Here is a 24,895-nt window from a genome sequence, read left to right as displayed (position 1 = left end):
CGGTGGCCGCGCCGGGATCCCCGGATGCGGGGCCGCGCGCTCATTGGCTGCAGCCCCTGGGCGGGCGGGGGCGCTGGGGCGGGGCCGGGGGCGGGGCGCGGGCGGGCGGGCGCGTAGTAGGTGCGCGGACGGGGACGCGCGGGCGGGCGCAGGATGCGCGGGTTGCGCGGTCTCGCGGACCTTGCCCTCGTCTGGGAGGTGGCGATGCCGTGGTGGAAGTGCCAATTCCTGATAAGCACACCTTAAGCACTGGTCCCAGTTCCTCCTTCCAATCTGTAGTGCCCCCGTGTTACAGGTAAAGACACGGAGCCCAGGAGTGACGGGCTACCCGGGCACGAGCGAGCGGTGGAGCCCGGACTGAAGCCTGGGCAGCGAGATTCTAGAACTTTCCGCACGTTTGCACCAGTGATGACGGATCTCATTGGAGGCTTGGAACCCGAGTGCCCAGGGTGGGCAGGGGAGGTGGAGGCCTGCCCGGCCGCTGGCTCTGGAACTGTGGTTGTCATGGGTTGTAACTAATGGATGAAACGTAATGGGCCTGCACTGGGCACTGAGGGGGAGAGTGAACAAAGTGGTCCTGACAAGGATTCCCCCACGTCTCGCATCTTAGACAGAGACGAGCTGGGGGCATCCAGGCAGAAGGTGTAGACAGAGGGGGCATGGGGGCCAGTGAGGAGGCCTGAGCAGGGACTAGGGTGTGGCTGGCGCAGAAGCAGAGAGCATGCCCCCAGGTTTCTGGCTTGCACAAACCGGGAAGAGTGGAATGGGGGAGAGGGGGCACTCAGGAGCCCCAGTCCTTTCCAAGCTGTTGTTGATATCAGTGTCATCGGGGTGCTGAGGAGGTGAGACGCACCGTGTTCGATGCTTGATGTAAAAGCATTATACCAGCGCTCCGAGAACCTACCAGCCAGGAGAGAGAACCCCTGTTAGAAGGCCTGCCCTGCTCTCTGCGCGAGTCACACGTTACATGAGCCGTGGGCCCCCCACTCACCTTGGCATACATCATCCAGACTGAGAGTTCAGGCCCTTGTGACGGAGGGTCCTTGCTCAATCAATCAGTCAGTCAATCAGTGTGCCCTGCCGCCCTCGACTGGGCGCTGGACAGCCAGAGTTCCAGTGAGGCAGGAAGATGCACCAACAGATGCAGTGACAGTGGGGCTCTGTGTCATCATCACACGTGGCAGGAACCGAGGGAAAGGGCTTGAGTCAGCCTGGGGCAACCAGAGGAGACTCTTTGGAGGGAGCTTTGACAAGAATCATCAAATAGCCGTGAAATGCGGGGGAGCAGGGCGATTCGGATGAAGAGAGGGATGCGTTCATCCCTCTCTGAAACTTTCTTCCCCATACGACAAAGCTGCAGTCATCAAAACAGCATGGTAGTGGCACAAAAACAGACATGAATCAATGGAACAGAATACAGAGCCTAGAGATACACCTACACACCTACTGTCAATTAATCTTTGACAAAAGAGGCAAGAATATACAGTGGAAAACGGTCTCTTCAGCAAGTGGTGTTGGGAAAGTTGGACAGCCTCATGTAAATCAATGAAGTTAGAACACTCCCTCACACCATACGCAAAAATAAACTCAACATGGCTCAAAGACTTAAATATAAGACATGAAACCATAAAACTCCTAAAAGAGAACAGAGGCAATACATTCCCTGACATAAATCGTACCGATGTTTTCTTAGGTCAGTCTCCCAAGGCAACAGAAATAAAAGCAAAAATAAACAAATGGGACCTAAGCAAACTTACAAGCTTTTGTACAGCAAAGGAAACCATAAACAAAATGAAAAGGCAACCTACAGACTGGGAGAAAATATTTGCAAATGATGCAGCCAACGAGGGCTTAATTTCCAAAATATACAAATAGCTCATACAAGTCAACAACAAAAAAACAGACAACCCAATCAAAAAATGGGCAGAAGACCTAAATAGACATTTCTACAAAAAAGACATACAGACGGTGAACAGGCACATGAAAAGATACTCAACATCGCTAATTATTAGAGAAATGCAAATCAAAACTACAATGAGGTACCACCTCACACCAGTAAGAATGGCCATCATCAAAACGTCTACAAATTACAAATGCTGGAGAGGGTGTGGAGAAAAGGGAACCCTCCTACCCTGTCAGTGGGAATGAAAATTGGTACAGCCACTATGGAAAACAGTATGGAGGTTCCTCAAAAAACTAAAAATAGGGTTGCCATATGATCCAGCAATCCCACTCCTAGGTGTGTATCTGAACAAAACTGTAATTCAAAAAGATACATGCACCCAAATGTTCCTAGCAGCACTATTCACAATAGCTAAGACATGGAAACAACCTAAATGTCCATTGACAGATGAATGGATAAAGAAGATGTGGTGTATATATAATGGAATATTACTCAGCCATAAAAAGGAATGAAATAATGCCATTTGCAGCAACAAGGATGGACCTAGAGATTTTCACACTAAGTGAAGTAAGCCAGACAGAGGAAGACAAATACCGTATGATATCACTTATATGTGGAATCTAAAATATGACACAAATGAATACGAAATGTTCTACGAAACAGAAACAGACTCACAGATATAGAGAACAGACTTGTGGTTGCCAAGGGGGAGGAGGGTGGGGAGGGATGGTTTGGGAGTTTGAGATTAGCAGATGCAAACTATTATATATAGAACGGAAAACAACAAGGTCCTACTGTATAGCACAAGAAACTATATTCAATACCCTGTGATAAACCATAATGAAACAGAATATGAAAAGAATGTATATATATGTGTAACTAAATCACTTTGCAGTACAGCAGAAATTAAACAACATTTTAAATCAACTATACTTCAATAAAATAAATTTAAAAAATAAAAAAGTGAAAGTCTCTTCCCACAGACTATTATTAGAGTGGATAAATGAGGCAACTTTTCAGCCAGGTGAGAAAAATGAACACCACAAGTGAGGGGCAGATGGGTGCCCAGAGAAAGGATCACTTATGCCCAGGAATGCATAACCTGTGTCTATATTTGAGGAGCTTCACACAAACCCGAAATAAGGAACATTCTATTAACAGGGGGAGAAAAGGACAGTATTCTTCAGAAATATTAGTGCCATAAAAGGCTGATCTGTGGAAATCTTCCAGACGTGACAACTAAACACAATGCCTGATGCGAGGCTGGCTCCAGTAGGGCGGAGGGAAATTTTTTTTAATAGTTATTTATTTAGCCTGTGCCGGGTCTTAGTTGCGGCATGCGGACTCTTAGTTGCGGCATGCATGTGGGATCTTAGTTCCCCGACCAGGGATCAAACCCGGGCCCCCTGCATTGGGAGCATGGAGTCTTACCCACTGGACCAGCAGGGAAGTCCCTGGGCAGAGGGAAATTATTAGGTCAATTGACAAAACTGAAATTCAGATGTAGTCGGAATAAACGCATTGCATCAACATTAAGTTTACTGGAATCAGTAGCTATTCTCTGGTTATGTAAAAGAATGTTCTTCTTTGAAAATTCACGCTGAAGTATTTAGGGGCTACTACAGACTAAATATCTGTGTACCCTAAAAATTTGTATATGGAAACATAATCCCCAATGTGATGGTATTAGGAGGTGGGGCCCTTGGGAGGTGATTAGATCATGAGGGCGGAGCCCCCATGAATAGGATTAGTGCCCTGGTTAAAGAGACCCCAGAGACCTCCGTCACCCCTTCTGCCCTGTGAGGACACAGCGAGAACCAGGAAGCAATCCTCACCAGACCCCAAATCTGCTGGCACCTCGATCTTGGACTCCAGTCTCCAGAACTGTGAGAAATACATTTCTGTTACTTATAAGCCCCCAGTCCATGGCCTTTTTGTTAGAGCCGCCCCAGTGGACGATGACAGGGGTAAAGTGCCACGATGTATGCAGCTCACTCTCAAGTACTTCAGAAAAGTATATTTTCTGTCTATAAAACACGGACGGGGAGAGACAGCAAACGAGCAAGCGAGGGGGGCAAACTGTTAATAGCTGAATCTGGGGAAAGGTATGCAGTTTGGTTTTTTTTTTACTATACTTATTCTTGCAATTATTCTGTAAACCTGAATGATTTTCAAATAAAGAGTACAAGAAATGAAACTAAGAAAATAAAAAGCAGTGTGTTCAGCGAAGAGGTCAGAGAGGAAGAGGGGAGGCTGCAGGGGGCATTCCTGGCAGAGGAACAGCCAAGGTGAAGGCACGAAGGACACGCCATCCAGGAGGACGGCCGGGCAGAGCGTCCCCGCGTCCCTTGCTCCTGGCGCTTCTCTGCCATTTCGACGGCACGTGGGGTGAGGTCTGGGCCACCCCAGCAGCTAAGCGTCTTAGCCTAGCGGAGGGAGAGCTGGTGGAGGTGAGGGTTGGTGGGTGCGTGCAGCTCGGGTCAGCGGTGGGGCTGCGGTTCACCCACTAATCTTTCTATTCCAAGTTTTCCCCTAGAAAAAGAGATCCTGGAGGAACCATCTCCAGAACACATCACCCCGAGCTGAGCAGTTCAGGGGTGGGCTAGTGGGTGCTGTGGGCACCATCCGCCCCCCAAACACACACACACACAAGCAGCTTCCCAGCTGCTGGGAGCATCGGTGGCTGAAGAGAGATGTCACCTATCCGTCGCGGAGGCTGCCGCGGCCAGGCCCAGCACCTGTGACCAACAGGGGACAGGGGTGAAGCTCCAGAGCTCCCCATGGGATCTACGGAGACTTTGTCATCTCTGCTCAGAGCCCTGCATCCTTCGCCGCCTGGCCGGTGGTGACCACAAGGGCCGTCCCCACTCGTTTTCCTATCTCAGCCTCTGTCTCGCAGTCTGTTTCCTGGGGACCTAGCCCCTGACACAAAGCATGAGTCGTATTTTGAAAGATTTAAGAAACAAACAAAAGAAGTAACACCAGTTGAAAGTGTAACATAAATAGGAAGAACTAAGCCCCGATACTGGTCCTATCAGGAGATGTAAACGGGCCAAATTCAGCGTGATCCTGGAGTGGGTCACAGGGCAAATCCCGACCCTGAGCTGTGAACCAGCATCAAACCCGAGAGTGAGAAGGTCACACGGAGTCTCCTCCGCCCGCACACCTGCCCCGTTTACCTGCGCCCTAGAAACTCCAGCCTGTAGGGACACAGAGCAAGTGAGCGGTTGCCAGGGCCCAGGTGGGAGAACAGCCTGAATACAGAGCAGCCCCAGGGTTTTGGGCGGAGAATGAAACTTGTGTATGTTGATTGCAGCGGTGGCTAGTTTACCTGCGTCAGTGCTGGTAAACCCGGAAAAGGGTAGATTTTCCTGTCTGTTCCGTCTCAACAAAGCGGACCATGGATCGCATTGGTGACATGCAGTATACACGCTTCTTTATCGACTCATTAAATCGTGAGATAATGATTTAAGTGTAGGTAAAGTTACATTTTATTTCTTCAGGAGATGCGGTATGAAGTTTGTTTTTTCTCAGCTTGAAGAGGAACACTACAATGCGAGGAGGTCTTTGACAAGAGAACGAGCACGTCGTTTTGGACATTCAGCTGGTTTAAAGTTTTGGGCTTCCCTGGTGGCGCAGTGGTTGAGAATCCGCCTGCCAATGCAGGGGACACGGGTTCGTGCCCTGGTCCAGGAGGATCCCACATGCCGCGGAGCAACTAGGCCCGTGAGCCACAGTTACTGAGCCTGCGCGTCTGGGGCCTGTGCTCCGCAACGGGAGAGGCCGCGACAGTGAGAGGCCCGCGCACCGCGATGAAGAGTGGCCCCCGCTCGCCGCAACTGGAGAAAGCCCTCGCACAGAAATGAAGCCCAACACAGCCAAAAATAAATAAATAAATAAATAAATTTATTTTTTAAAAAAGTTTTGTTTTGTTTTGTCTTGCAAGGTCCCTAAGGTTGACCATCCCCCACTGGTGGACGTGCACTGTTTGCCAGCACTGCAGTCACCAAGGGTCTAAAGACGGAACCGCTAAGATTTCTAGTCTGCACTGGTTTCCTCCTTCTGCTGAGGCAAATCACCACAAATCCAGTAGCTAAAACAACACACCTTCATTATCTGGGGGGCAGAAATCACGGTGTCAGCAGGGCCTCGCTCTCTCCCGAGGCCCCAAGAGGAGACGTGGGTCCTTTCAGGGTTGCATTCCGCCCTCTGCAAGCTGGAACACAGCGGGTGGCTTTGGTGTCACACAATTTCCTCAGCCTCCCTCTTAGAAGGATGTGTGGTGATAATGGACCCACCAGGGAATCCAAGATAACCTCCGTATCTCAAAATCCTGGACCTCGTCTGCAGAGCCCCTGTGCCATCCAAAGTGCCACGTCCACAGGTTTTAGGGGTTAGGACCCGGACGTCTTTGGGGCTGGTATTCAGCTGCCCCCTCAGTCCACCCTGCTGGATGCAGGGCATCCTGCTTCTAGGACGGACTCCCGAATCATCGGGGCTGTGAGTCTGCGTTGACCTGCTCCTGGCGTTCTTCACAGCAGCCTCCAGCTGCCGGTTGTACCCCAGAGCAACGGGGACAGAGCCGAGGATTCTGTCATCACTGCACAAGCGTGCACTGTCATCGCCCTCCCCGCCCGCGACAAGCCTCCACTCAGCAGCGCCCACAGGCTCGAGCGAGCGAGGTCATCCATCCATCCGTCCGTGTGTGTCACTGAATCATTAACCTTTTTCTTCTGAACCTCTGTCCAGGTCTGTACCTACAAATACTCAATAAATGTCCTTTAAGTTACTGAGTGAAGTAATGTCCTCAAAGAGTCTGGGAATAACTGGGTCTCAGATCGTGGCTCGGGACCTGATGCTCGCTGGGCTCTGAGAGATGTGAGGGGCTGTCAGCACATCACACCCTCAGGACCCAGCAATCAGTCCCCAAGTGGTCCAGCCGGAGCCAGAGATAAACGAGACTTTCTCTAGGGTTGCAGAGACAGAAAAGATCTCTCTCCCACTGTGCTCAGCAGAATAAGAGCTCCCAAAGACACCCACATCCTTCCTGGGCCCTGTGGATGTGTCACCTCACAGGGCAGAGGGGGCTTTGCAGCTGGGATTAAGTTAAGGCCCCTGAGATGGGGAGGACCCTGGATTCCCCGAGGGGTCCAGCGTCATCCCAGGGTCCTTATAAGTGGGAGGCGGGAGGGTCAGAGGCAGAGAGAGACGGGAGATGCTGCACTGCTGGCTGTGAGGATGCAGGAGGGGCCGCGAGCCAGGGATGTGGCGCCTCTAGAAGCTGGAAAAGGCGGGAACCGATGCTCCCCTGGAGCCTCCGGAAGGACCAGCCCTGCCCTTGCCTGGATTTAGCCCCGTGAGACCCGAGCAGGACTCCTGACCTCACGACTGTCAGAGAACCAATCTGTGTGGTTTTCAGCCCCCGGTTCATGGTGAGTTGTCCCAGCCGCCACGGGAAACTCTTGTGGGGACTGTGGGTCTTTCACAAATTCTGTGACCCTCAGCCTCCACCTCAGCACAGGGGAGACACTGAGAGTCCCCCCCGTTGGGTCACTGCAAAGATCATAATCACGCAACAGGCATTGGCTGGTTTATTATGGAGGTCACTGAGTTTGAGGTGCTGTGGACACCCAGGATGCGGCTGGATAAGCAAGTTGGGACAGAAGAGGTTGAGAGGGAAAGGTCTGACGTGGGAGAGCGTGGAGTCTGCCATCCGAGGGGCTGGCGACGGCAGGGGAACGTGATTGGAGAAAAAGGGCTGCAGGATTGCAGGTTGGATGCAAACATAAACATTATTATTACCGTCTCCTCCGGGCCCCCGCTGCCCTCCCGGCTCCAGGCCAAAGCGCTCAGAGCCACACACAGGGTCAGGTTGCACTTGGGTTTTACTGGGAACAGGCTGAGGGGCCAGGCCTGGGCTGCTCATGCTTTTTTGGTGACGTTCTTGGGGGTGGCAAGCTCGTATAGGCGAGGGGACGCACGAGCCACCAGGGAGGCTGGAGAGACGCGGTAGGGGTTGTAGCCCTCGCTCAGGTCCCTCCGCACTTTGGGTTTGGCCAGGGAGACGATGCGGGGACTGGCCACCGCCTTCTTGGTGACCTCCAGCACTTCCCAGCGCGGGTCTCGGTCAGCAACACACTTGTCCGACTGGGCCTTGGGCACTGGAGAGGGCGGGAGAGGGGGGTGGCGTCAGGAGCCGGAGCCTGAGGCATGCGGCCACACACACCCCCGCCCCGCGGAGATCAACCTTCTGGGTCAGAGCTCCCAAGTTTAATGGCCTGTCTGTCAACAGACGATGGATAAACAAACATGTCCCTCCACACATGGGAGCATCACTCAGCCGTGAAAAGGGGTGAAGCCCTGACAATCGCTACCACATGGATGGACCTTGAGGACACGATGCTCAGTGAGAGAAGCCAGACACAGAAGGACACACAGTGTGTGATTCCATTGATGGGAAACGTCCAGAACAGGCAGATCCGCAGACACAGAGAGTGGGTTCCTGGTTGTCAGGGGCTGGGGGAGGGGATGGGGGTGACTGCTGATGGGGACAGGGCTTCACTTTTGGGGGGATGGAGTGTTCTAAAATTGACTGTGTGGGACATAGAGAACAGACTTGTAGTTGCCAAGGGGGAGGGGTATGGGGGAGGGATGGATTGGAAGTTTGGGGTTAGCAGATGCAAACTATTATATATGGGATGGATAAACAACAAGGTCTTACTATATAGCACAGGGAACTATATTCAGTATCCTGTGATAAACCATAATGGAAAAGAATATGAAAAAGAATATATATATGTGTATAACTGAGTCATTTGGTGTACAGCAGAAATTAACAACATTGTAAATCAGCTATACTTCAATAAAAAATAAATTTAAAAAATAAAATAACATACAATTTTTTAAATGACATAAATAATATAAAATAAAATTGATTGTGGTGGTGGTTGCACAGCTCCGTGAACGTACTGGAAAGTATTGAATTGTGCACTGTGCAAGGGTGAACTATAAAGAAAAAATATTTCACATGGCCATGGGTCCCAGATGGGGGACTCAGAGGGAGCAGAAAAAGGTGCCCTGGCGGCCGGGGGTGAGGAGGGGGCTCAGGCAGCCCCCGCTGCCCCTGTACCTGCAGCCCCAGCTGGGCCCTCTCCACAGGGTCCCACCAGCCACATGTGACCAGTACCCGATATGGGCTAGACTTTTATCCTTTTTAATTTTAATAAAATCTGTTAATTGATTTAAATCAATGGATGGATTGACTTTCATTCCATTTTAGTCGTGGACAGACAGCTCTCAGAACAGACCTGTGGCTCAGCCAGGCCCCCTCCGTTCACCTGCCGGGACCCCCGGCCCTTCTCCTGCTCAGCCCCCCTCGCCACCTCTCCGCCACCCCTTCCCCCACAGCGGGAGCCACGGGGCGTGGAGAGGGACCAGGAGAGAGGTGACCACTGGTGGCCACTGGTGACCACTGCCTTAACTTTGGGCCCCTCGGTTTTGAGGGCTGCCTTTCCAAACCCCTCTTTGCTCCAACACCCTGCAATCGCAAAAGGGCCCTCCCCCTACTCCCACAGTTCGGGGGAGAGGCCCTCGGTGAAAAGAAGGGGTGCCCTTCCACCAGCCTCAGGCTGGATTACAACTCCTGGGCAGGTGACATGTGCTGGGGCCCCCAAAAGGCAGAGGCTGGGGGAACCTCGGGAGGACCTGCCCAGAGCCCACCTTTCTGGGAGTCCTCAGGGAGACTCAGGGGCATTCCCTTTGTTGTAACATCTGGGCTCCGAAAATCTGCTGGTCACAGCCTGAGAGTGTGACTGGTCCACGGCCACACGGCACCCACAAATGCAAAATGGCATGGACCAGTGCCCACCCCACGTGGCCCCTGCACCGCATGCGTCCTCACTTCACTTCTTAAATGCTGGTCACAACCATCAGTGGGTGGAAGCCTGCGGTTTGAAAAACACAGCCCTACACCAGTTTTATCCATACACGCACGGATGTGCATTGATATGTGCTCCTGAAGCCTGGATGAATATACACGCGTGTGTATGTACAAATGTACATGTGCTTATATTCCAGACGTGTGTGTTCATGCATATGTGTGTGAGACAGGATGGTTTGAGAGAGAAGTGCATGTGTATTTGTGTTTCTGTTCATTTAACCAGTCGTAACAAATTCAACAAATACTTTAACAAATATTAAGGGAACAGACGAATGAATGAATAAACAAACAAACAAAAGATCCCACAAGCAAGCTCGAAAGAAAAAAGACTGGGAAGAAGTTATTTTGCAACGTGCTTAACATAGGGTTAGTGATCATCTTATATAAAGAGCTGCTGCAAATCAATACCCGCCTCCTCCGCAAAAAAAAAAAAAAACAAAAAAAACAGGAAATAGGAAACGGAGAAAATGACACAGCAGATTATACCAAAACAGCCAATCAAGCTCTCTGGTGACCACGTGCCAGGAGCCGGGGATACACAGTGAATTTTCCTAAGCCTCTGACTACCTTTGGGTGGCAAGATTCCTTTCTTCACGCACTTCTGCATTTTTCAAACTCTCCACAATTAGTGCATATTACTTTTGTTGTGGGGGAACCAGGTATGTCCTTTGTTTTAAAGGACAGGAAGAGGCCCAGAATGGAGCCCGCGTTTCCGCAGAGCTGGAACTCCTGGCTCGGGGTCTCTTCCCCCCACCGTCACTGAACTGCCCCGGAGCCCGAGGGGAGGGCAGCCTCACTGAGGCTGCCGGCTCTGGAGGGGCCCCAGCAGCCGAAGCCGCGACAGTCCTGGGGACTGCGGGCCGGACCAGAGGGCAGACAGCAGAAGCAAGAAGAACTACAATCCTGCAGCCTGTGGAACAAAAACCACATTCACAGAAAGATAGACAAGATGAAAAGGCAGAGGGCTATGTACCAGATGAAGGAACAAGATAAAACCCCAGAAAAACAACTAAATGGAGTGGAGATAGGCAACCTTCCAGAAAAAGAATTCAGAATAATGATAGTGAAGATGATCCAGGACCTCGGAAAAAGAATGGAGGCAGGGCTTCCCTGGTGGCGCAGTGGTTGAGAATCTGCCTGCCAATGCAGGGGACACGGGTTCGAGCCCTGGTCTGGGAACATCCCACATGCTGCGGAGCGACTAGGCCCGTGTGCCACAATTACTGAGCCTGCGCGTCTGTAGCCTGTGCTCCGCAACAAGAGAGGCTGCGATAGTAAGAGGCTCGCGCATCGCGATGAAGAGTGGCCCCCACTTGCCGCAACTAGAGGAAGCCCTCGCACAGAAACGAAGACCCAACACAGCCAGAAATAAATAAATAAATAAATAAAATTTAAAAAAAAAAAAAAAGAATGGAGGCAAAGATCGAGAAGACGCAAGAAATGTTTAACAAAGACGTGAAAGAATTAAAGAACAAACAAACAGAGCTGAACAATACAATAAGTGAAATGAAAACTACACTAGAAGGAATCAATAGCAGAATAACTGAGGCAGAAGAACGGATAAGTGACCTGGAAGACAGAATGGTGGAATTCACTGCTGCGGAACAGAATAAAGAAAAAAGAGTGAAAAGAAATGAAGACAGCCTAGGATACCTCTGGGACAACATTAAACGCAACAACATTCGCATTATAGGGGTCCCAGAAGGAGAAGAGAGAGAGAAAGGACCAGAGAAAATATTTGAAGAGATTATAGTCGAAAACTTCCCTAACATGGGAAAGGAAATAGCCACTCAAGTCCAGGAAGCACAGCGAGTCCCATACAGGATAAACCCAAGGAGAAACACGCCAAGACACATAGTAATCAAATTGGCAAAAATTAAAGACAAAGAAAAATTATTGAAAGCAGCAAGGGAAAAATGACAAATAACATACAAGGGAATCCCCATAAGGTTAACAGCTGATTTCTCAGTAGAAACTCTACAAGCCAGAAGGGAGTGGCATGATATACTTAAAGTGATGAAAGGGAAGAACCTACAACCAAGATTACTCTATCCGGCAAGGATCTCATTCAGATTCGATGGAGAAATCAAAAGCTTTACAGACAAGCAAAAGCTAAGAGAATTCAGCACCACCAAACCAGCTCTACAACAAATGCTAAGGAAATTCTCTAAGTGGGAAACACAAGAGAAGAAAAGGACCTACAAAAACAAACCCAAAACAGTTAAGAAAATGGTCATAGGAACATACATATCGATAATTACCTTAAACGTGAATGGATTAAATGCTCCAACCAAAAGACACAGGCTTGTTGAATGGATACAAAACCATGACCCATATATATGCTGTCTACAAGAGACCCACTTCAGACCTAGGGACACATACAGACTGAAAGTGAGGGGATGGAAAAAGATATTCCATGCAAATGGAAATCAAAAGAAAGCTGGAGTAGCAATACTCATATCAGATAAAATAGACTTTAAAATAAAGAATGTTACAAGAGACAAGGAAGGACACTACATAATGATCAAGGGATCAATCCAAGAAGAAGATATAACAATTATAAATACATATGCACCCAACATAGGAGCACCTCAATACATAAGGCAACTGCTAACAGCTCTAAAAGAGGAAATCGACAGTAACACAATAAGAGTGGGGGACTTTAACACCTCACTTACACCAATGGACAGATCATCCAAAATGAAAATAAATAAGGAAACAGAAGCTTTCAATGACACAATAGACCAGATAGATTTAATTGATATTTATAGGACATTCCATCCAAAAACAGCAGATTACACTTTCTTCTCAAGTGCGCACGGAACATTCTCCAGGATAGATCACATCTTGGGTCACAAATCAAGCCTCAGTAAATTTAAGAAAATTGAAATCATATGAAGCATCTTTTCTGACCACAACGCTATGAGATTAGAAATCAATTACAGGGGAAAAAAAACGTAAAAAACACAAACACATGGAGGCTAAACAATACGTTACTAAATAACCAAGAGATCACTGAAGAACTCAAAGAGGAAATCAAAAAATACCTAGAGACAAATGACAATGAAAACACGATGATCCAAAACCTATGGAATGCAGCAAAAGCAGTTCTAAGAGGGAAGTTTATAGCTATACAAGCCTACCTCAAGAAACAAGAAAAATCTCAAATAAACAATCTAACCTTACACCTAAAGGAGCTAGAGAAAGAAGAACAAACAAAACCCAAAGTTAGCAGAAGGAAAGAAATCATAAAGATCAGAGCGGAAATAAATGAAATAGAAACAAAGAAAACAATGGCAAAGATCAATAAAACTAAAAGCTGGTTCTTTGAGAAGATAAACAAAATTGATAAACCATTAGCCAGACCAATCAAGAAAAAGAGGGAGAGGACTCAAATCAATGAAATTAGAAGTGAAAAAGGAGAAGTTACAACAGACACCACAGAAATACAAAGCATCCTAAGAGACTACTACAAGCAACTCTATGCCAATAAAATGGACAACCTGGAAGAAATGGACAAATTCTTAGAAAGGTATAACCTTCCAAGACAGCCAGGAAGAAATAGAAAATATGAACAGACCAATCACAAGGAATGAAATTGAAACTGTGATTTAAAATCTGCCAACAAACAAAAGTCCAGGACCAGATGGCTTCACAGGTGAATTCTATCAAACATTTAGAGAAGAGCTAACACCCATCCTTCTCAAACTCTTCCAAAAATTTGCAGAGGAAGGAACACTCCCAAAATCATTCTATGAGGCCACCATCACTCTGATACCAAAACCAGACAAAGATACTACAAAAAAAGAAAATTACAGACCAATATCACTGATGAATATAGATGCAAAAATCCTCAAGAAAATACTAGCAAACAGAATCCAACAACACTTTAAAAGGATCATACACCATGATCAAGTGGGATTTATCCCAGGGATGCAAGGATTCTTCAATATACGCAAATCAATCAATGTGATACACCATATTAACAAATTGAAGAATAAAAACCATATGATCATCTCAATAGATGCAGAAAACGCTGTTGACAAAATTCAACACCAATTTATGATAAAAACTCTCCAGAAAGTGGGCATAGAGGGAACCTACCTCAACATAATAAAGGCCATATAAGACAAACCCACAGCAAACATCATTCTCAATGGTGAAAAACTGAAAGCATTTCCTCTAAGATCAGGAACAAGACAAGGATGTCCACTCTCACCACTATTATTCAACATAGTTTTGGAAGTCCTAGCCATGGCAATCAGAGAAGAAAAAGAAATAAAAGGAATACAAATTGGAAAAGAAGAAGTAAAACTGTCACTGTTTGCAGGTGACATGATACTATACATAGAGAATCCTAAATATGCCACCAGAAAACTACTAGAGCTAATCAATGAATTTGGTAAAGTTGCAGGATACAAAATTAATGCACAGAAATCTCTTGCATTCCTACACACTAATGATGAAAAATCTGAAAGAGAAATTAAGGAAACACTCCCATTTACCATTGCAACAAAAAGAATAAAATACCTAGGAATAAACCTACCTAAGGAGACAAAAGACCTGTATGAAGAAAACTATAAGACACTGATGAAAGAAATTAAAGATGATACCAACAGGTGGAGAGATATACCATGTTCTTGGATTGGAAGAATCAATATTGTGAAAATGACTATACTACCCAAAGCAATCTACAGATTCAATGCAATCCCTATCAAATTACCAATGGCATTTTTTATGGAACTAGAACAAAAAATCTTAAAATTTGTATGGAGACACAAAAGACCCCGAATAGCCAAAGCAGTCTTGAGGGGAAAAAAACGGAGCTGGAGGAATCAGACTCCCTGACTTCAGACTATACTACAAAGCTACAGTAATCAAGACAATATGGTACTGGCACAAAAACAGAAACATAGATCAATGGAACAAGATAGAAAGCCCAGAGATAAACCCACGCACCTATGGTCAACTAATCTATGACAAAGGAGGCAAGGATATACAATGGAGAAAAGACAGTCTCTTCAATAAGTGGTGCTGGGAAAACTGGACAGCTACATGTAAAAGAATGAAATTAGAACAGTCCCTAACACCATACACAAAAATAAACTCAAAATGGATTAGAGACCTAAATGTAAGACCAGACACTATAAAACTCTTAGAGGAAAACATAGGAAGAACACTCTTTGACATAAATCACAGCAAGATCTTTTTTGATCCACCTCCTAGAGTAATGGAAATAAAAACAAAAATAAACAAATGGGACCTAATGAAACTTCAAAGCTTTTGCACAGCAAAGGAAACCATAAACAAGACGAAAAGACAACCCTCAGAATGGGAGAAAATATTTGCAAACAAATCAACGGACAAAGGATTAATCTCCAAAATATATAAACAGCTCATGCAGCTCAATATTAAAGAAACAAACAACCCAATCCAAAAATGGGCAGAAGACCTAAATAGACATTTCTCTAAAGAAGACATACAGATGGCCAAGAAGCACATGAAAAGCTGCTCAACATCACTAATTATTAGAGAAATGCAAATCAAAACTACAATGAGGTATCACCTCACACCAGTTAGAATGGGCATCATCAGAAAATCTACAAACAACAAATGCTGGAGAGGGTGTGGAGAAAAGGGAACCCTCTTGCACTGTTGGTGGGAATGTAAATTGATACAGCCACTATGGAGAACAGTATGGAGGTTCCTTAAAAAACTAAAAATAGAACTACCATATGACCCAGCAATCCCACTACTGGGCATATACCCAGAGAAAACCATAATTCAAAAAGACACATGCACCCCAATGTTCACTGCAGCACTATTTACAATAGCCAGGTCATGGAAGCAACCTAAATGCCCATCGACAGACGAATGGATAAAGAAGTTGTGGTACATATATACAATGGAATATTACTCAGCCATAAAAAGGAATGAAATTGGGTCATTTGTTGAGACGTGGATGGATCTAGAGACTGTCATACAGAGTGAAGTAGGTCAGAAAGAGAAAAACAAATATCGTATATTAACGCATGTATGTGGAACCTAGAAAAATGGTACAGATGAACCGGTTTCAGGGCAGAAGTTGAGACACAGATGTAGAGAACAAACGTACGGACACCAAGGGGGGAAAGCCGCGGCAGGGTGGGGGTGGGGGTGTGCTGAATTGGGCGATTGGGATTGACATGTATACACTGATGTGTATAAAATGGATGACTAATAAGAACCTGCTGTAAAAAAATATTAATTAAATAAAGGACAGGAAGAGAGTCAGGCCAACATCATGTAAAGAGCCCTTTTGCCCCAGCTTGGCTCTTTCGGCCCTGGCCCTGCACCCCAAGTTTCCCTTCTGCACCCACTTGGTGTGCTGGGAGACCCACAAACCGCCCCCCACCCAGAGGGAGTGATTCTCTCTGCCAGCCCCCAGGGAGCCCATGCAGGCCACAGATGAACTGCCCACAGGGATTCGGACAGCTGGTCTGCAGTGCAGGTGGAGCTAGGGAAGCACAAATCTGGCAGAAGCAGGTCCAAGTCGACTGGCTGCCCCCGCCCGCATCCAGTGGGGAAGGACGCTTCATAAGACGTCGAGTCCCCGGGGACCTGCTTACTGGCCAGGTGAAGGAGGCGGTTATAGTCTGACACGTGTGGCTTGGGTTTTGGCATGGGGTCCCACTCTTCCAGCAGGGTGGCTGGAGCCCTGGGCTTTGCCAGCTGGATGATCCTCGTACTGGGGGTGGCCATCCGGGCTGCCCTGGACACTTGGGACACCTAGAAACAGAATTAGAGGGGAAAGAGTAAAGCAGCCCATGATTCCTCATGGCCCCTGGATCAGAAAGACCCTGAAGGCAACACTGAAAGACAAAAGACTGACTGGGAAGAAGTTAGTTTGCAGTGTGTTCAGCAAAGGATTAGTAGTAGCCATCATAAATAAAGAGCTTCTCTAAATCAATAACACGAAAAATCAATAGGAAACTGAGCTAATCGTGCAGGAAAGTAAACCCAAAGGATCAATAATTCTCTCTGTGCACCAGGGAAATGTAAATTAAAACAGCAAAATATCACTCCATGCCAACAAATTTGGCAAAAGTGAAAAAGTCTGGCATTATCAAGCCCTGGCAGGAAGGTGGGAGGAGAGAGATCCCGATACATGGCTGGTAGGAGGGTGAATTGTACAAGCACTTGGTGTGTGTATAACATTTAATGTTTTACAGAAGCTCTCTGTTGGGTGCACTTTGGGTAGGAGACTGCCCAGAGGCAGAGGATTGGCTGTAATGTTCTCTAGGGAGACTGAAAGATGAGTCCCTTTCCTCCTGAAAGTCCTGCTGAGAAATCACAGACACTACTCTTGTCAAAGACATCCTGGCGTTTACAATTTCACGCCCCTCTCAACCACCCCTTCCATCCCCTCTCCTTTCTTCCCCTCCTTCTCTGCCCACCACGACGGCCCCCACAGCTCAGGTCACCAGATGAGGCAGATGAGTCAGCCTGCGGTCTTGCCCTCAAGGGGCCCCCCGTCTGCAGGGGTGACAGGCAGGGAAACAGTCACTTATCCATGCATTCGAAGAATATTGATGACCGCTTCGTGCCCTGCACGGGGCAAGGCCAGCTCTGCAGTAAGGCCACAGCAGACATGGACACATGTCCTCAGGGAGCTCACATTTGAGGGAAGGATGACAGCCCATCCAGAGTGCACGTGAAAGGGGCTGGGAAGGAGCAAGAAGGGGTGTCGGATGGGGGCCCCACCAGGCTGGGCAGGAACATGCCCAGCTGCACATGCCAAGGCTGAGGGGCTTGTTGAGGGACCCGCATTTAGTCCAACAGGGGGCACGTGGGGTAGTAGGGATGGAGAAGGCCCCATCCTGCTGGCTTTCCCAGGGCACTGGGGAGCCACAGAGGGTGTTGGAGCACAGAAGGACTCGAAGGCTAAACTGGCAAAGGCAAGGCAGGGTCCGGGAAAACAGCAGGTACGTCTCCAGGTAAGAGGTGGGGCCAGACCCTCCTCTGGATCCTGATCCAACCAAACTGACTGCTGAAGCCTTTTTTTGAGACAACTGGGGAAACGGAACATGGACTGGGTATTTGGACACTAAGGTATTATTGTTAAATTCTTTCAGTGGGATCTTTGTTGTTAGGGGTTTTAAACTACCCTCACCTGTTAGAAATCCATATGAAGAGTTTCTGGGAGAAGCAGTGTGTTGTCTGCATTTAGTTGTAAAAGTGTTCAAGTTGGGGTTCTGTCAAACAACCACATGAAAAGACACGGATCCAACGCACATTAAACCACAAGGCCGTCCCACCGCACACCTGTCAGGGCGGCCGGCCGTAAAGAAATAAACGGACAAACCAGCAAACGGACACACGGTGCCAGACGGGGCGGCCACTGTGGGAGCAGGTGGTCAGTCTCTGATAAAGTCGGACAGGCCTCCTGGCCAGGACCCCGCTTCTGGGTGTTGACCCTGGAGATACGGCGACGTATCCCACAGAGACCCAGATGCTCACGGCAGCCGTGTGTGCAGAAACCAAAACCCAGAAACAAGCGCGTGTCCTTCGGTGGGTGCGAGATGCCCCCATGGCGGCCCCTCCCAGGGGAGCACGACTCCATGCTGCTGGCCAGGCCGGGCACCGCGCAGGTGCCGGAGGGTAGCTGTGGGCCGCCAGGGTGGAGTCGGGCCTGAGCCGGGGGCGGGGGGGGGGGGGGGAGCCTCAACTGGAGGAGCGCAAAGGACCAGGTTGAGAATGGACTGAACTCCGCTGTCACCTCTGAACCGCGGTTGTCCCGCCCCCGTGGGAGCGACGGCTCCGGCTCCCCTCTGAGCTGACAGGCAGGGGAGGGTGGTCCCTGCGCTGCCTTCAAGGCCCAGGGGAGGAAAGTAAAGACTTTTCTTGAACAAACCCCGGTGACTCCCGATGGTTCAGGGAAGCAGTCACACATCTGTTGCCTCTGGTCCTTCCGGACCCGCTGAGCCCCCGGGGGGAGCTGGGGAGCTCCAGGGGGAGAAGGGCACCCACCTCAGACATGTGTACGCTCCAGATGTTATTCCGGACCTTCGGGGTGGCCAGTTCCCGCAGGCGGCTGGATGCTCGGTATTCCAAGGTGGACCGGGGAATGGGCCAGATGGGGGTGGTCCTAAGGGAGAGCCAGGCCTGAGACCCTAACCCGCCACCCGGGGCTATGTCTGTGTGCTTGTGTGTGTACGACTCCTCTCTGACTCTGGGGCTCAGGGAGAGCCTGGTGCAGTGCAGGGTTTTCAAAATACCTCCAAGAGGGGTTCCTAAAAGAATCCCTAACAGAGCCCCCCTATTCTCAAGGATGGAGCAACCCTCTCCCTGGTAGTCTCCTCCCAGCCGTCTCCCCCTACTCCCACCATCAGGCTGGGGTCAGGAGGTGGATCAAAGGGATGAAAGTCAGCCCTGCCACCACCCCACCTCCTAAAATCGGGTCTCAGCTCTGCCTCTGCCCCAGAAACAGCCGTATTTCATTGATCCGAGGCAGACTCTTATTTTCACATCTCTGAGGCTGGAATGCAGTGGATAAACACTGTCAGCCCGACCAGAAGGCCATCCACGACTGGCTGTGCTCCACGGAGGCTGTTTACACAGAGGTCACCCCAGATTACAGGTCACACAGAGGTCACCCCAGATTACAGATCACACAGAGGTCATTCCAGATTACAGATCACAGAGGTCACCCCCCAGATTACAGATCACACAGAGGTCATTCCAGATTACAGATCACACAGAGGTCACCTCCCAGATTACAAGTCACACAGAGGTCACCCCCCAGATTACAAATCACACAGAGGTCATTCCAGATTACAGATCACACAGAGGTCACCTCCCAGATTACAGGTCACACAGAGGTCACCCCAGATTACAGATCACACAGAGGTCATTCCAGATTACAGATCACAGAGGTCACCCCCCAGATTACAGATCACACAGAGGTCACCTCCCAGATTACAGGTCACACAGAGGTCATTCCAGATTACAGATCACACAGAGGTCACCTCCCAGATTACAGATCACAGAGGTCACGCCCCAGATTACAGATCACACAGAGGTCACCTCCCAGATTACAGGTCACACAGAGGTCACCCCAGATTACAGATCACACAGAGGTCATTCCAGATTACAGATCACACAGAGGTCACCTCCCAGATTACAGGTCACACAGAGGTCACCCCAGATTACAGATCACAGAAGTCACCCCGCAGATTACAGATCACAGAGGTCACCCCAGATTACAGGTCACACAGAGGTGCCTCCAGATTATGCTCCAACCAGCATTAAGGTGAGAAGTTGTGGTCACAATGACGGCCACAGAAACGGTGGCTGGAGCCTGTCAACATGGGTGAGTGGGACTCTCGGGCATGTTTTCCTTTCCACACGTGCGTGAGATAGGAAACCAGTCTGTGTCTAATAACACCAGACCCCACGTTAGCAAGCGTGGAAGCCGCAAGAACAGAGTCGTGCCAGACAGAGTCGTGCCAGGAGGCAGGCGCCTAAAACCATCAGTCTCACAACCGTCAGCTGCCCAGAGCGACACCAGCACCTGCCCTGCAGCCCTGAGAGCCTCCTGCGTCCTATCTGGGGAGCTGAGCTTCAAAGGCTCAGTGTCTGGCCAGCGTGAATGGGTCTCCTGGTCCCAGGACCTGGACCCTCCCCTGCAAGCCCCGACGGAAAGGGGTCCCTGCCCGGCCGCCCCCTACCTGTTGTTGTTGTAATACTCCGAGTAGAACCTCTTAGGTCGGGCCAGCTCCTCCAACCGGCGGGACACCTCTGCACAAAAGGGGAAACAGCTCCCTGGAAACCTGCCCCTCCCCGCGGGCTTCCTTCCTCCTGAATCCAGCTTCACACAAGGGACAGCTCACACCAGACACCCTCACCTGGGGACCGCGGGGCACACAGGGGTGGGGGGAACGGGGGCTCAGGCTCCTCTGCAGGACGGGCCTGGGCTCCGGGGGCCTCCGTGCTCACTGCAGGGGATTCTAAACCCAAGAGAGAACTCGCCCTGAGCGGCTCTCCAGAAATGAGTTTTCTTGAAATGTTTTATTCAAAGGGATCAGCGGCTCTGGGAAGGAAAGGGGTTTTTGTGAAGTTAGTACTGACCCCACTTTGACTGAGGTGCAAACTGTGATTTCCCCTGGAGAGCTTGCCCCCCACCCCTCCCCCGCCAGGACCAGCCTCCAGCTTGGGGACAGACTCCAGAGAGGAGCCCCCTGGAAGACTGGGGGTGGGGGCGCTCCTGGGAGATGGGGGAGGGGCAGTCCCGCAGGGACCCCTGGGAGGGTTGGGGCTGGGAGGCCCCTCGGTCTCCCCAAACAGAGCCAGGTGCAGGTCACGGTGAGATGGGGGTGACCCGGCCGCAGGCGCCTGGCCAGCCCCCCTCCCCCTGATGCCCCCCCCCTGCGGAGAAGGGGTTAGGGTTAGGGTCAGGGTTAGGCGGGTCAACCTACCGGGCACCGTAATGGTGAGGGTGGTATCCTCAAGAAACCTCTCTGTCCAGTACACAGATGGCCTGGAACACACCCAGCGGGGCTCAGCGTGAGGGAAGCCAGGGCCCCGGCGGTCTGCGCCCCATTCAGCAGCAGAACTCAGGGCACCCCATAAACACAGATAGCGGGGAGAGGGGCAGCTGGAGGGGGAGGAAGGGAGCGCTTCCAGGTGGGAAGAAAGGAGAGAGTAAGTAGATGGGCAGCAGAGGCAGGTCAGAGACGGACACGGGAGAAGAGTCTTAGAGGCAGGGGGAGTGTAGGTTATTCTGAGCAAGGCTGGTGTTCAGAGAAGGAGGGAGCTGGAAAAAAAGAGGCGCAACTGAGAAGCGGCCCGGCGTCTAGGAGCAGACCCATCTCAAGCCGGGGGCTGGGGTCCAGAGGTCCAGGTAGAGCTGGGAATCCTGGGGCGGGGCCCCCAGTGCAGAGTCCTTCCTCCAACCCTGTCCCAGGAGAGGAAGGGTGGTTCGGTGAAGGCCCCCTTCCCGACGATGCGGGCAGCGGGGCGGGACTCACCAGTAGACACAGAACTGCAGGTTCCTCATGCGGGGGGAGATCCAGGCGTAGCCCCTGCAGCAGCACCCCATCCTGCGAGAGACAGGGCCCCCCCGCCTCTGCGCTGGGCTCCGCCGGTCCGGCCGGTACCCAGAGGCTGCCGAGGGCACCGTGTCCCCTCTCAGACCCCCCCATCCAGGCCGCCCAACACCTCACCTGTCTTTCAAGACTTGCCAGTTGGTCTTGGGTTTCGCCAACTCAAACAGCCGCCTCTTCTTCCTCCTCTCCCAGCCCACGGAGGTGCCGGGGCTCCTCTGGGAGATGGACAGCCGGCTGAGGGAAGGTGGATGCTGAGGCCAGAGCCCTTGCTCCCCCGGCGGGGTAGAACCATCCTTGTGTTCTCACCCCGCCCTCTGGAGGAGAGCCCTGGCACCACAAAGCCCTGATCTGAAATCCTAGTTTTGCCACCAGCCAGTGCCCTCGGTTCCCTCCTTTGTGAAATGGAACAGAGACCTGCTCCCGCCTGCAGGGCCACAGAGGGGATGCTGAGCCATGGACAGTGCCCCCAGGAAGCCCCCAGAGCACCAAGACATGCAGTCTCCTCTCCCGGCTCAGACCCCTCCCCGAGCGCCGCCCTCTACACGCACACGTCCCCTGCCCCGCCGGCCACATCACACACCACACTCTGCGCTCATCACACGAGCTCCGTCACTGTGCCGGGAGGGCAAAGGCCCCTCTGCAGTGCTTGAGGGGACGCGTGCTTACCCAGCACCAGGAGGCGAGGGGTTCCAGCCGAGGAACCCATGAACACAATAGGGCACGGGGTCCCTCCCTAGAGGGAGCACCCGCGTTTTTCCGGGTGTCCTCCTGGCCGCCAAGAGCGTTTCTGGCAATTTATGGTACTTGCAATGGTTTCAGCTTTGGGGGTTGGGAGATTTTCCCCCATTTCTTTTTCTTTCTGTCGGATGGAGGGCTCACGACCTCTCAACTCTGCCACCTCCAAAGTTGGCATTTGCGTAGGGTTTTCCATGACGACTCACCTGCCACCTGGACAGGGGCCCTTTGCCGCCTTCCTCCTCAGAGCAGCGAGGTGCTGACAACTTCACCCCTAGAGTGAGCACCCAGGCCAGTGCAGCCACCCCCAGGGCCACCCCCGCCCACCCCAGCCTGGGCGCCAGCTCCTCCTGCACACCTCATCTCAGGCATGCCCTCCTCCGCGTCTTTCTCCAGAACCCTCTCCAGCTCCGCGAGGGCCTCCTTCGGGTTCTGGGCGTCCACGAATTCTTCCCCAGTCACCTCCTCAGAGGAAGTTTCCTCCTCTTGGTCTTCCAATCCCAGGTCCCCATCGTCCAGACCCTGGTATTTGGGGTCCCTGGACCCTCGTTTCTCATACTTGGGGCCCTGGAGGCCCAGGGTGTCGTCATCCTGCCCCCTTTCTGGCTGGTCCTCGGCCTCCGACATGCGGTGGCTGTAGAGCGAGCTTTGCTGGTGGTCCCCCATGTGCTGGGCCCTTCCCAGCCCTGCAGCTTTGCTCCTGTTGTCTGTGGTCACCGGGCAACAGGAGCACAGCCTGCCCACATTCTCAGCCTACATTCCATGCCCAGCGCATCTGAGGCGGTGGGCACCCCTCGTGGGGCCGCCCACCCCTCCAACCTCAGCCCGCCCGCTCCCCTCCTGCTGCTCTGCTTTCCTGCTCCTTAAACATGCACCTACCTCAGGGCCTTTGCACTTGTCAGTGCCTCTGCCTGCACACGTCCTGGGGGCTCCTTCTCGGGAAGGCAGCCCCATTCCTGGGCCTCCCTGCATCTCGGCACTGGTTTGACTTCTCCATGGTGTTTGGCACAGCCTTGTAGCAAGTCGCCTTTCCAGGCCAGGGGCCGCGAGTGCCCCATTCACTGGTGTCCAGGGGCCTGGGAGGGCTCTCGGGGAAGGGCCGCTGAGTGAGCAGTTACCCTGGGAACAGGGCTCGGTGCTGGGGCACACACCCAGCTCCACCCTACGTTTCTTCTTAGTAAAGGACCTGTTTGTGTTCAGATGGGGGAGTCGGTGCTGGGGGTGACAGTTCACCAGGGGTCCCACCTCCTGCCCAGGACTGGCTCAGGAATGGGACCTGAGAGGAGGTCTGCAGGGGCTTTGAGGGATGGTGTCCTCTCTCGAGACGGGAGGAAGAGACCCTGTGCCTTCTTCTTGGTTATTTCTGGGACTGTGTGTGATGTCTAGAGCACAGGCAGTCATCTTGCTACCAGACACAAGTCCATGTGGCCGACACACAGGGAGGCCAAGCAAACTGTAACATCAGAGTTTGGAGCAGAGAAAGGTTGATCACAGGGCCGAGCAAGGAGACGGGTGCTCGTGCCTCCAAAACCCTGAACTCCCCGAAGGGTTTCAGCAAAGCCTTTTTAAAGGCAAGGTGTGGGAGGGGTGTGGTAGGTTGTTGCAGGCTTCTTGGTGCTGGAATCCTTTGTTCTTGCAGCTGTCCACCTACGTCAGGTCATGATGTTCCTGTAAACCTCCAGCAAGACAAATGTTATTCTCTGTCCTGCACTTTTTATCTCCCTATGAATGGGCTCTTAAAGGTCAGAGCCCTGAGACTAGGGCTCTCCTGTATATTTCAGGCTACAGGCAACATTCTTGTACAAAAGGTGCAGAGCCAGCATGACTAAGCACAGGCAACAGGGCACAAAGTTTAAAGCAAAAGAAACAGATCTTAACATGGAGTCAGATTTGTTCTTCCCTGTTACATTGTGACCATGAGACCTGCTAGTCTAAGGATGTGAGCTGAAAGATCATCGACTTGGCGACCCTGGAGCCTTCTGTGTCTGGGCTTCCTGTTACTTGACACAAATAGTTCTCTTAAGGCTGAGTTGTTGTAGCTGGGCTTTCTGTTCCCTGCAGCCACAAGCGCCCTGATACATACCCTTCCAGCCCCAGCATTTCATGAGAAATAACTTCAGCGATAGCTGGTGTTCAAAATAGGCTGTCTCACATGGTCAAAAGAAGGTGATCATGGGAATTCCCTGGTGGTCCAGTGGTTAGGACTCAGCGCTTTCACTGTCAGGGCCCGGG

The 24,895-nt window shown here is 50.8% G+C and overlaps 1 protein-coding gene across 1 annotated transcript; it reads right to left on the bottom strand.

Annotated features, from left to right (window-relative positions):
• Positions 1-7,788: 7,788 nt before the first annotated feature.
• On the bottom strand, positions 7,789-23,329 carry SPMAP2 (sperm microtubule associated protein 2). Its single transcript, XM_061189086.1, has 9 exons — positions 23,022-23,329; positions 22,046-22,162; positions 21,851-21,922; positions 21,299-21,360; positions 20,552-20,621; positions 18,852-18,969; positions 16,451-16,610; positions 7,918-8,064; positions 7,789-7,883 (listed from the first exon to the last, which is right to left on the bottom strand). The coding sequence occupies exons 1-9, from the start codon at positions 23,327-23,329 to the stop codon at positions 7,789-7,791; spliced, it is 1,149 nt and encodes a 382-aa protein (XP_061045069.1).
• Between the last annotated feature and the right edge of the window lie 1,566 nt (positions 23,330-24,895).

Source organism: Eubalaena glacialis, chromosome 4 (genome assembly GCF_028564815.1).
Source record: "Eubalaena glacialis isolate mEubGla1 chromosome 4, mEubGla1.1.hap2.+ XY, whole genome shotgun sequence".
NCBI lineage: Eukaryota > Metazoa > Chordata > Mammalia > Artiodactyla > Balaenidae > Eubalaena > Eubalaena glacialis.
The sequence above is the reverse complement of the archived record's forward strand: the minus strand, read 5'-3'. Positions and strand labels throughout refer to the sequence as shown.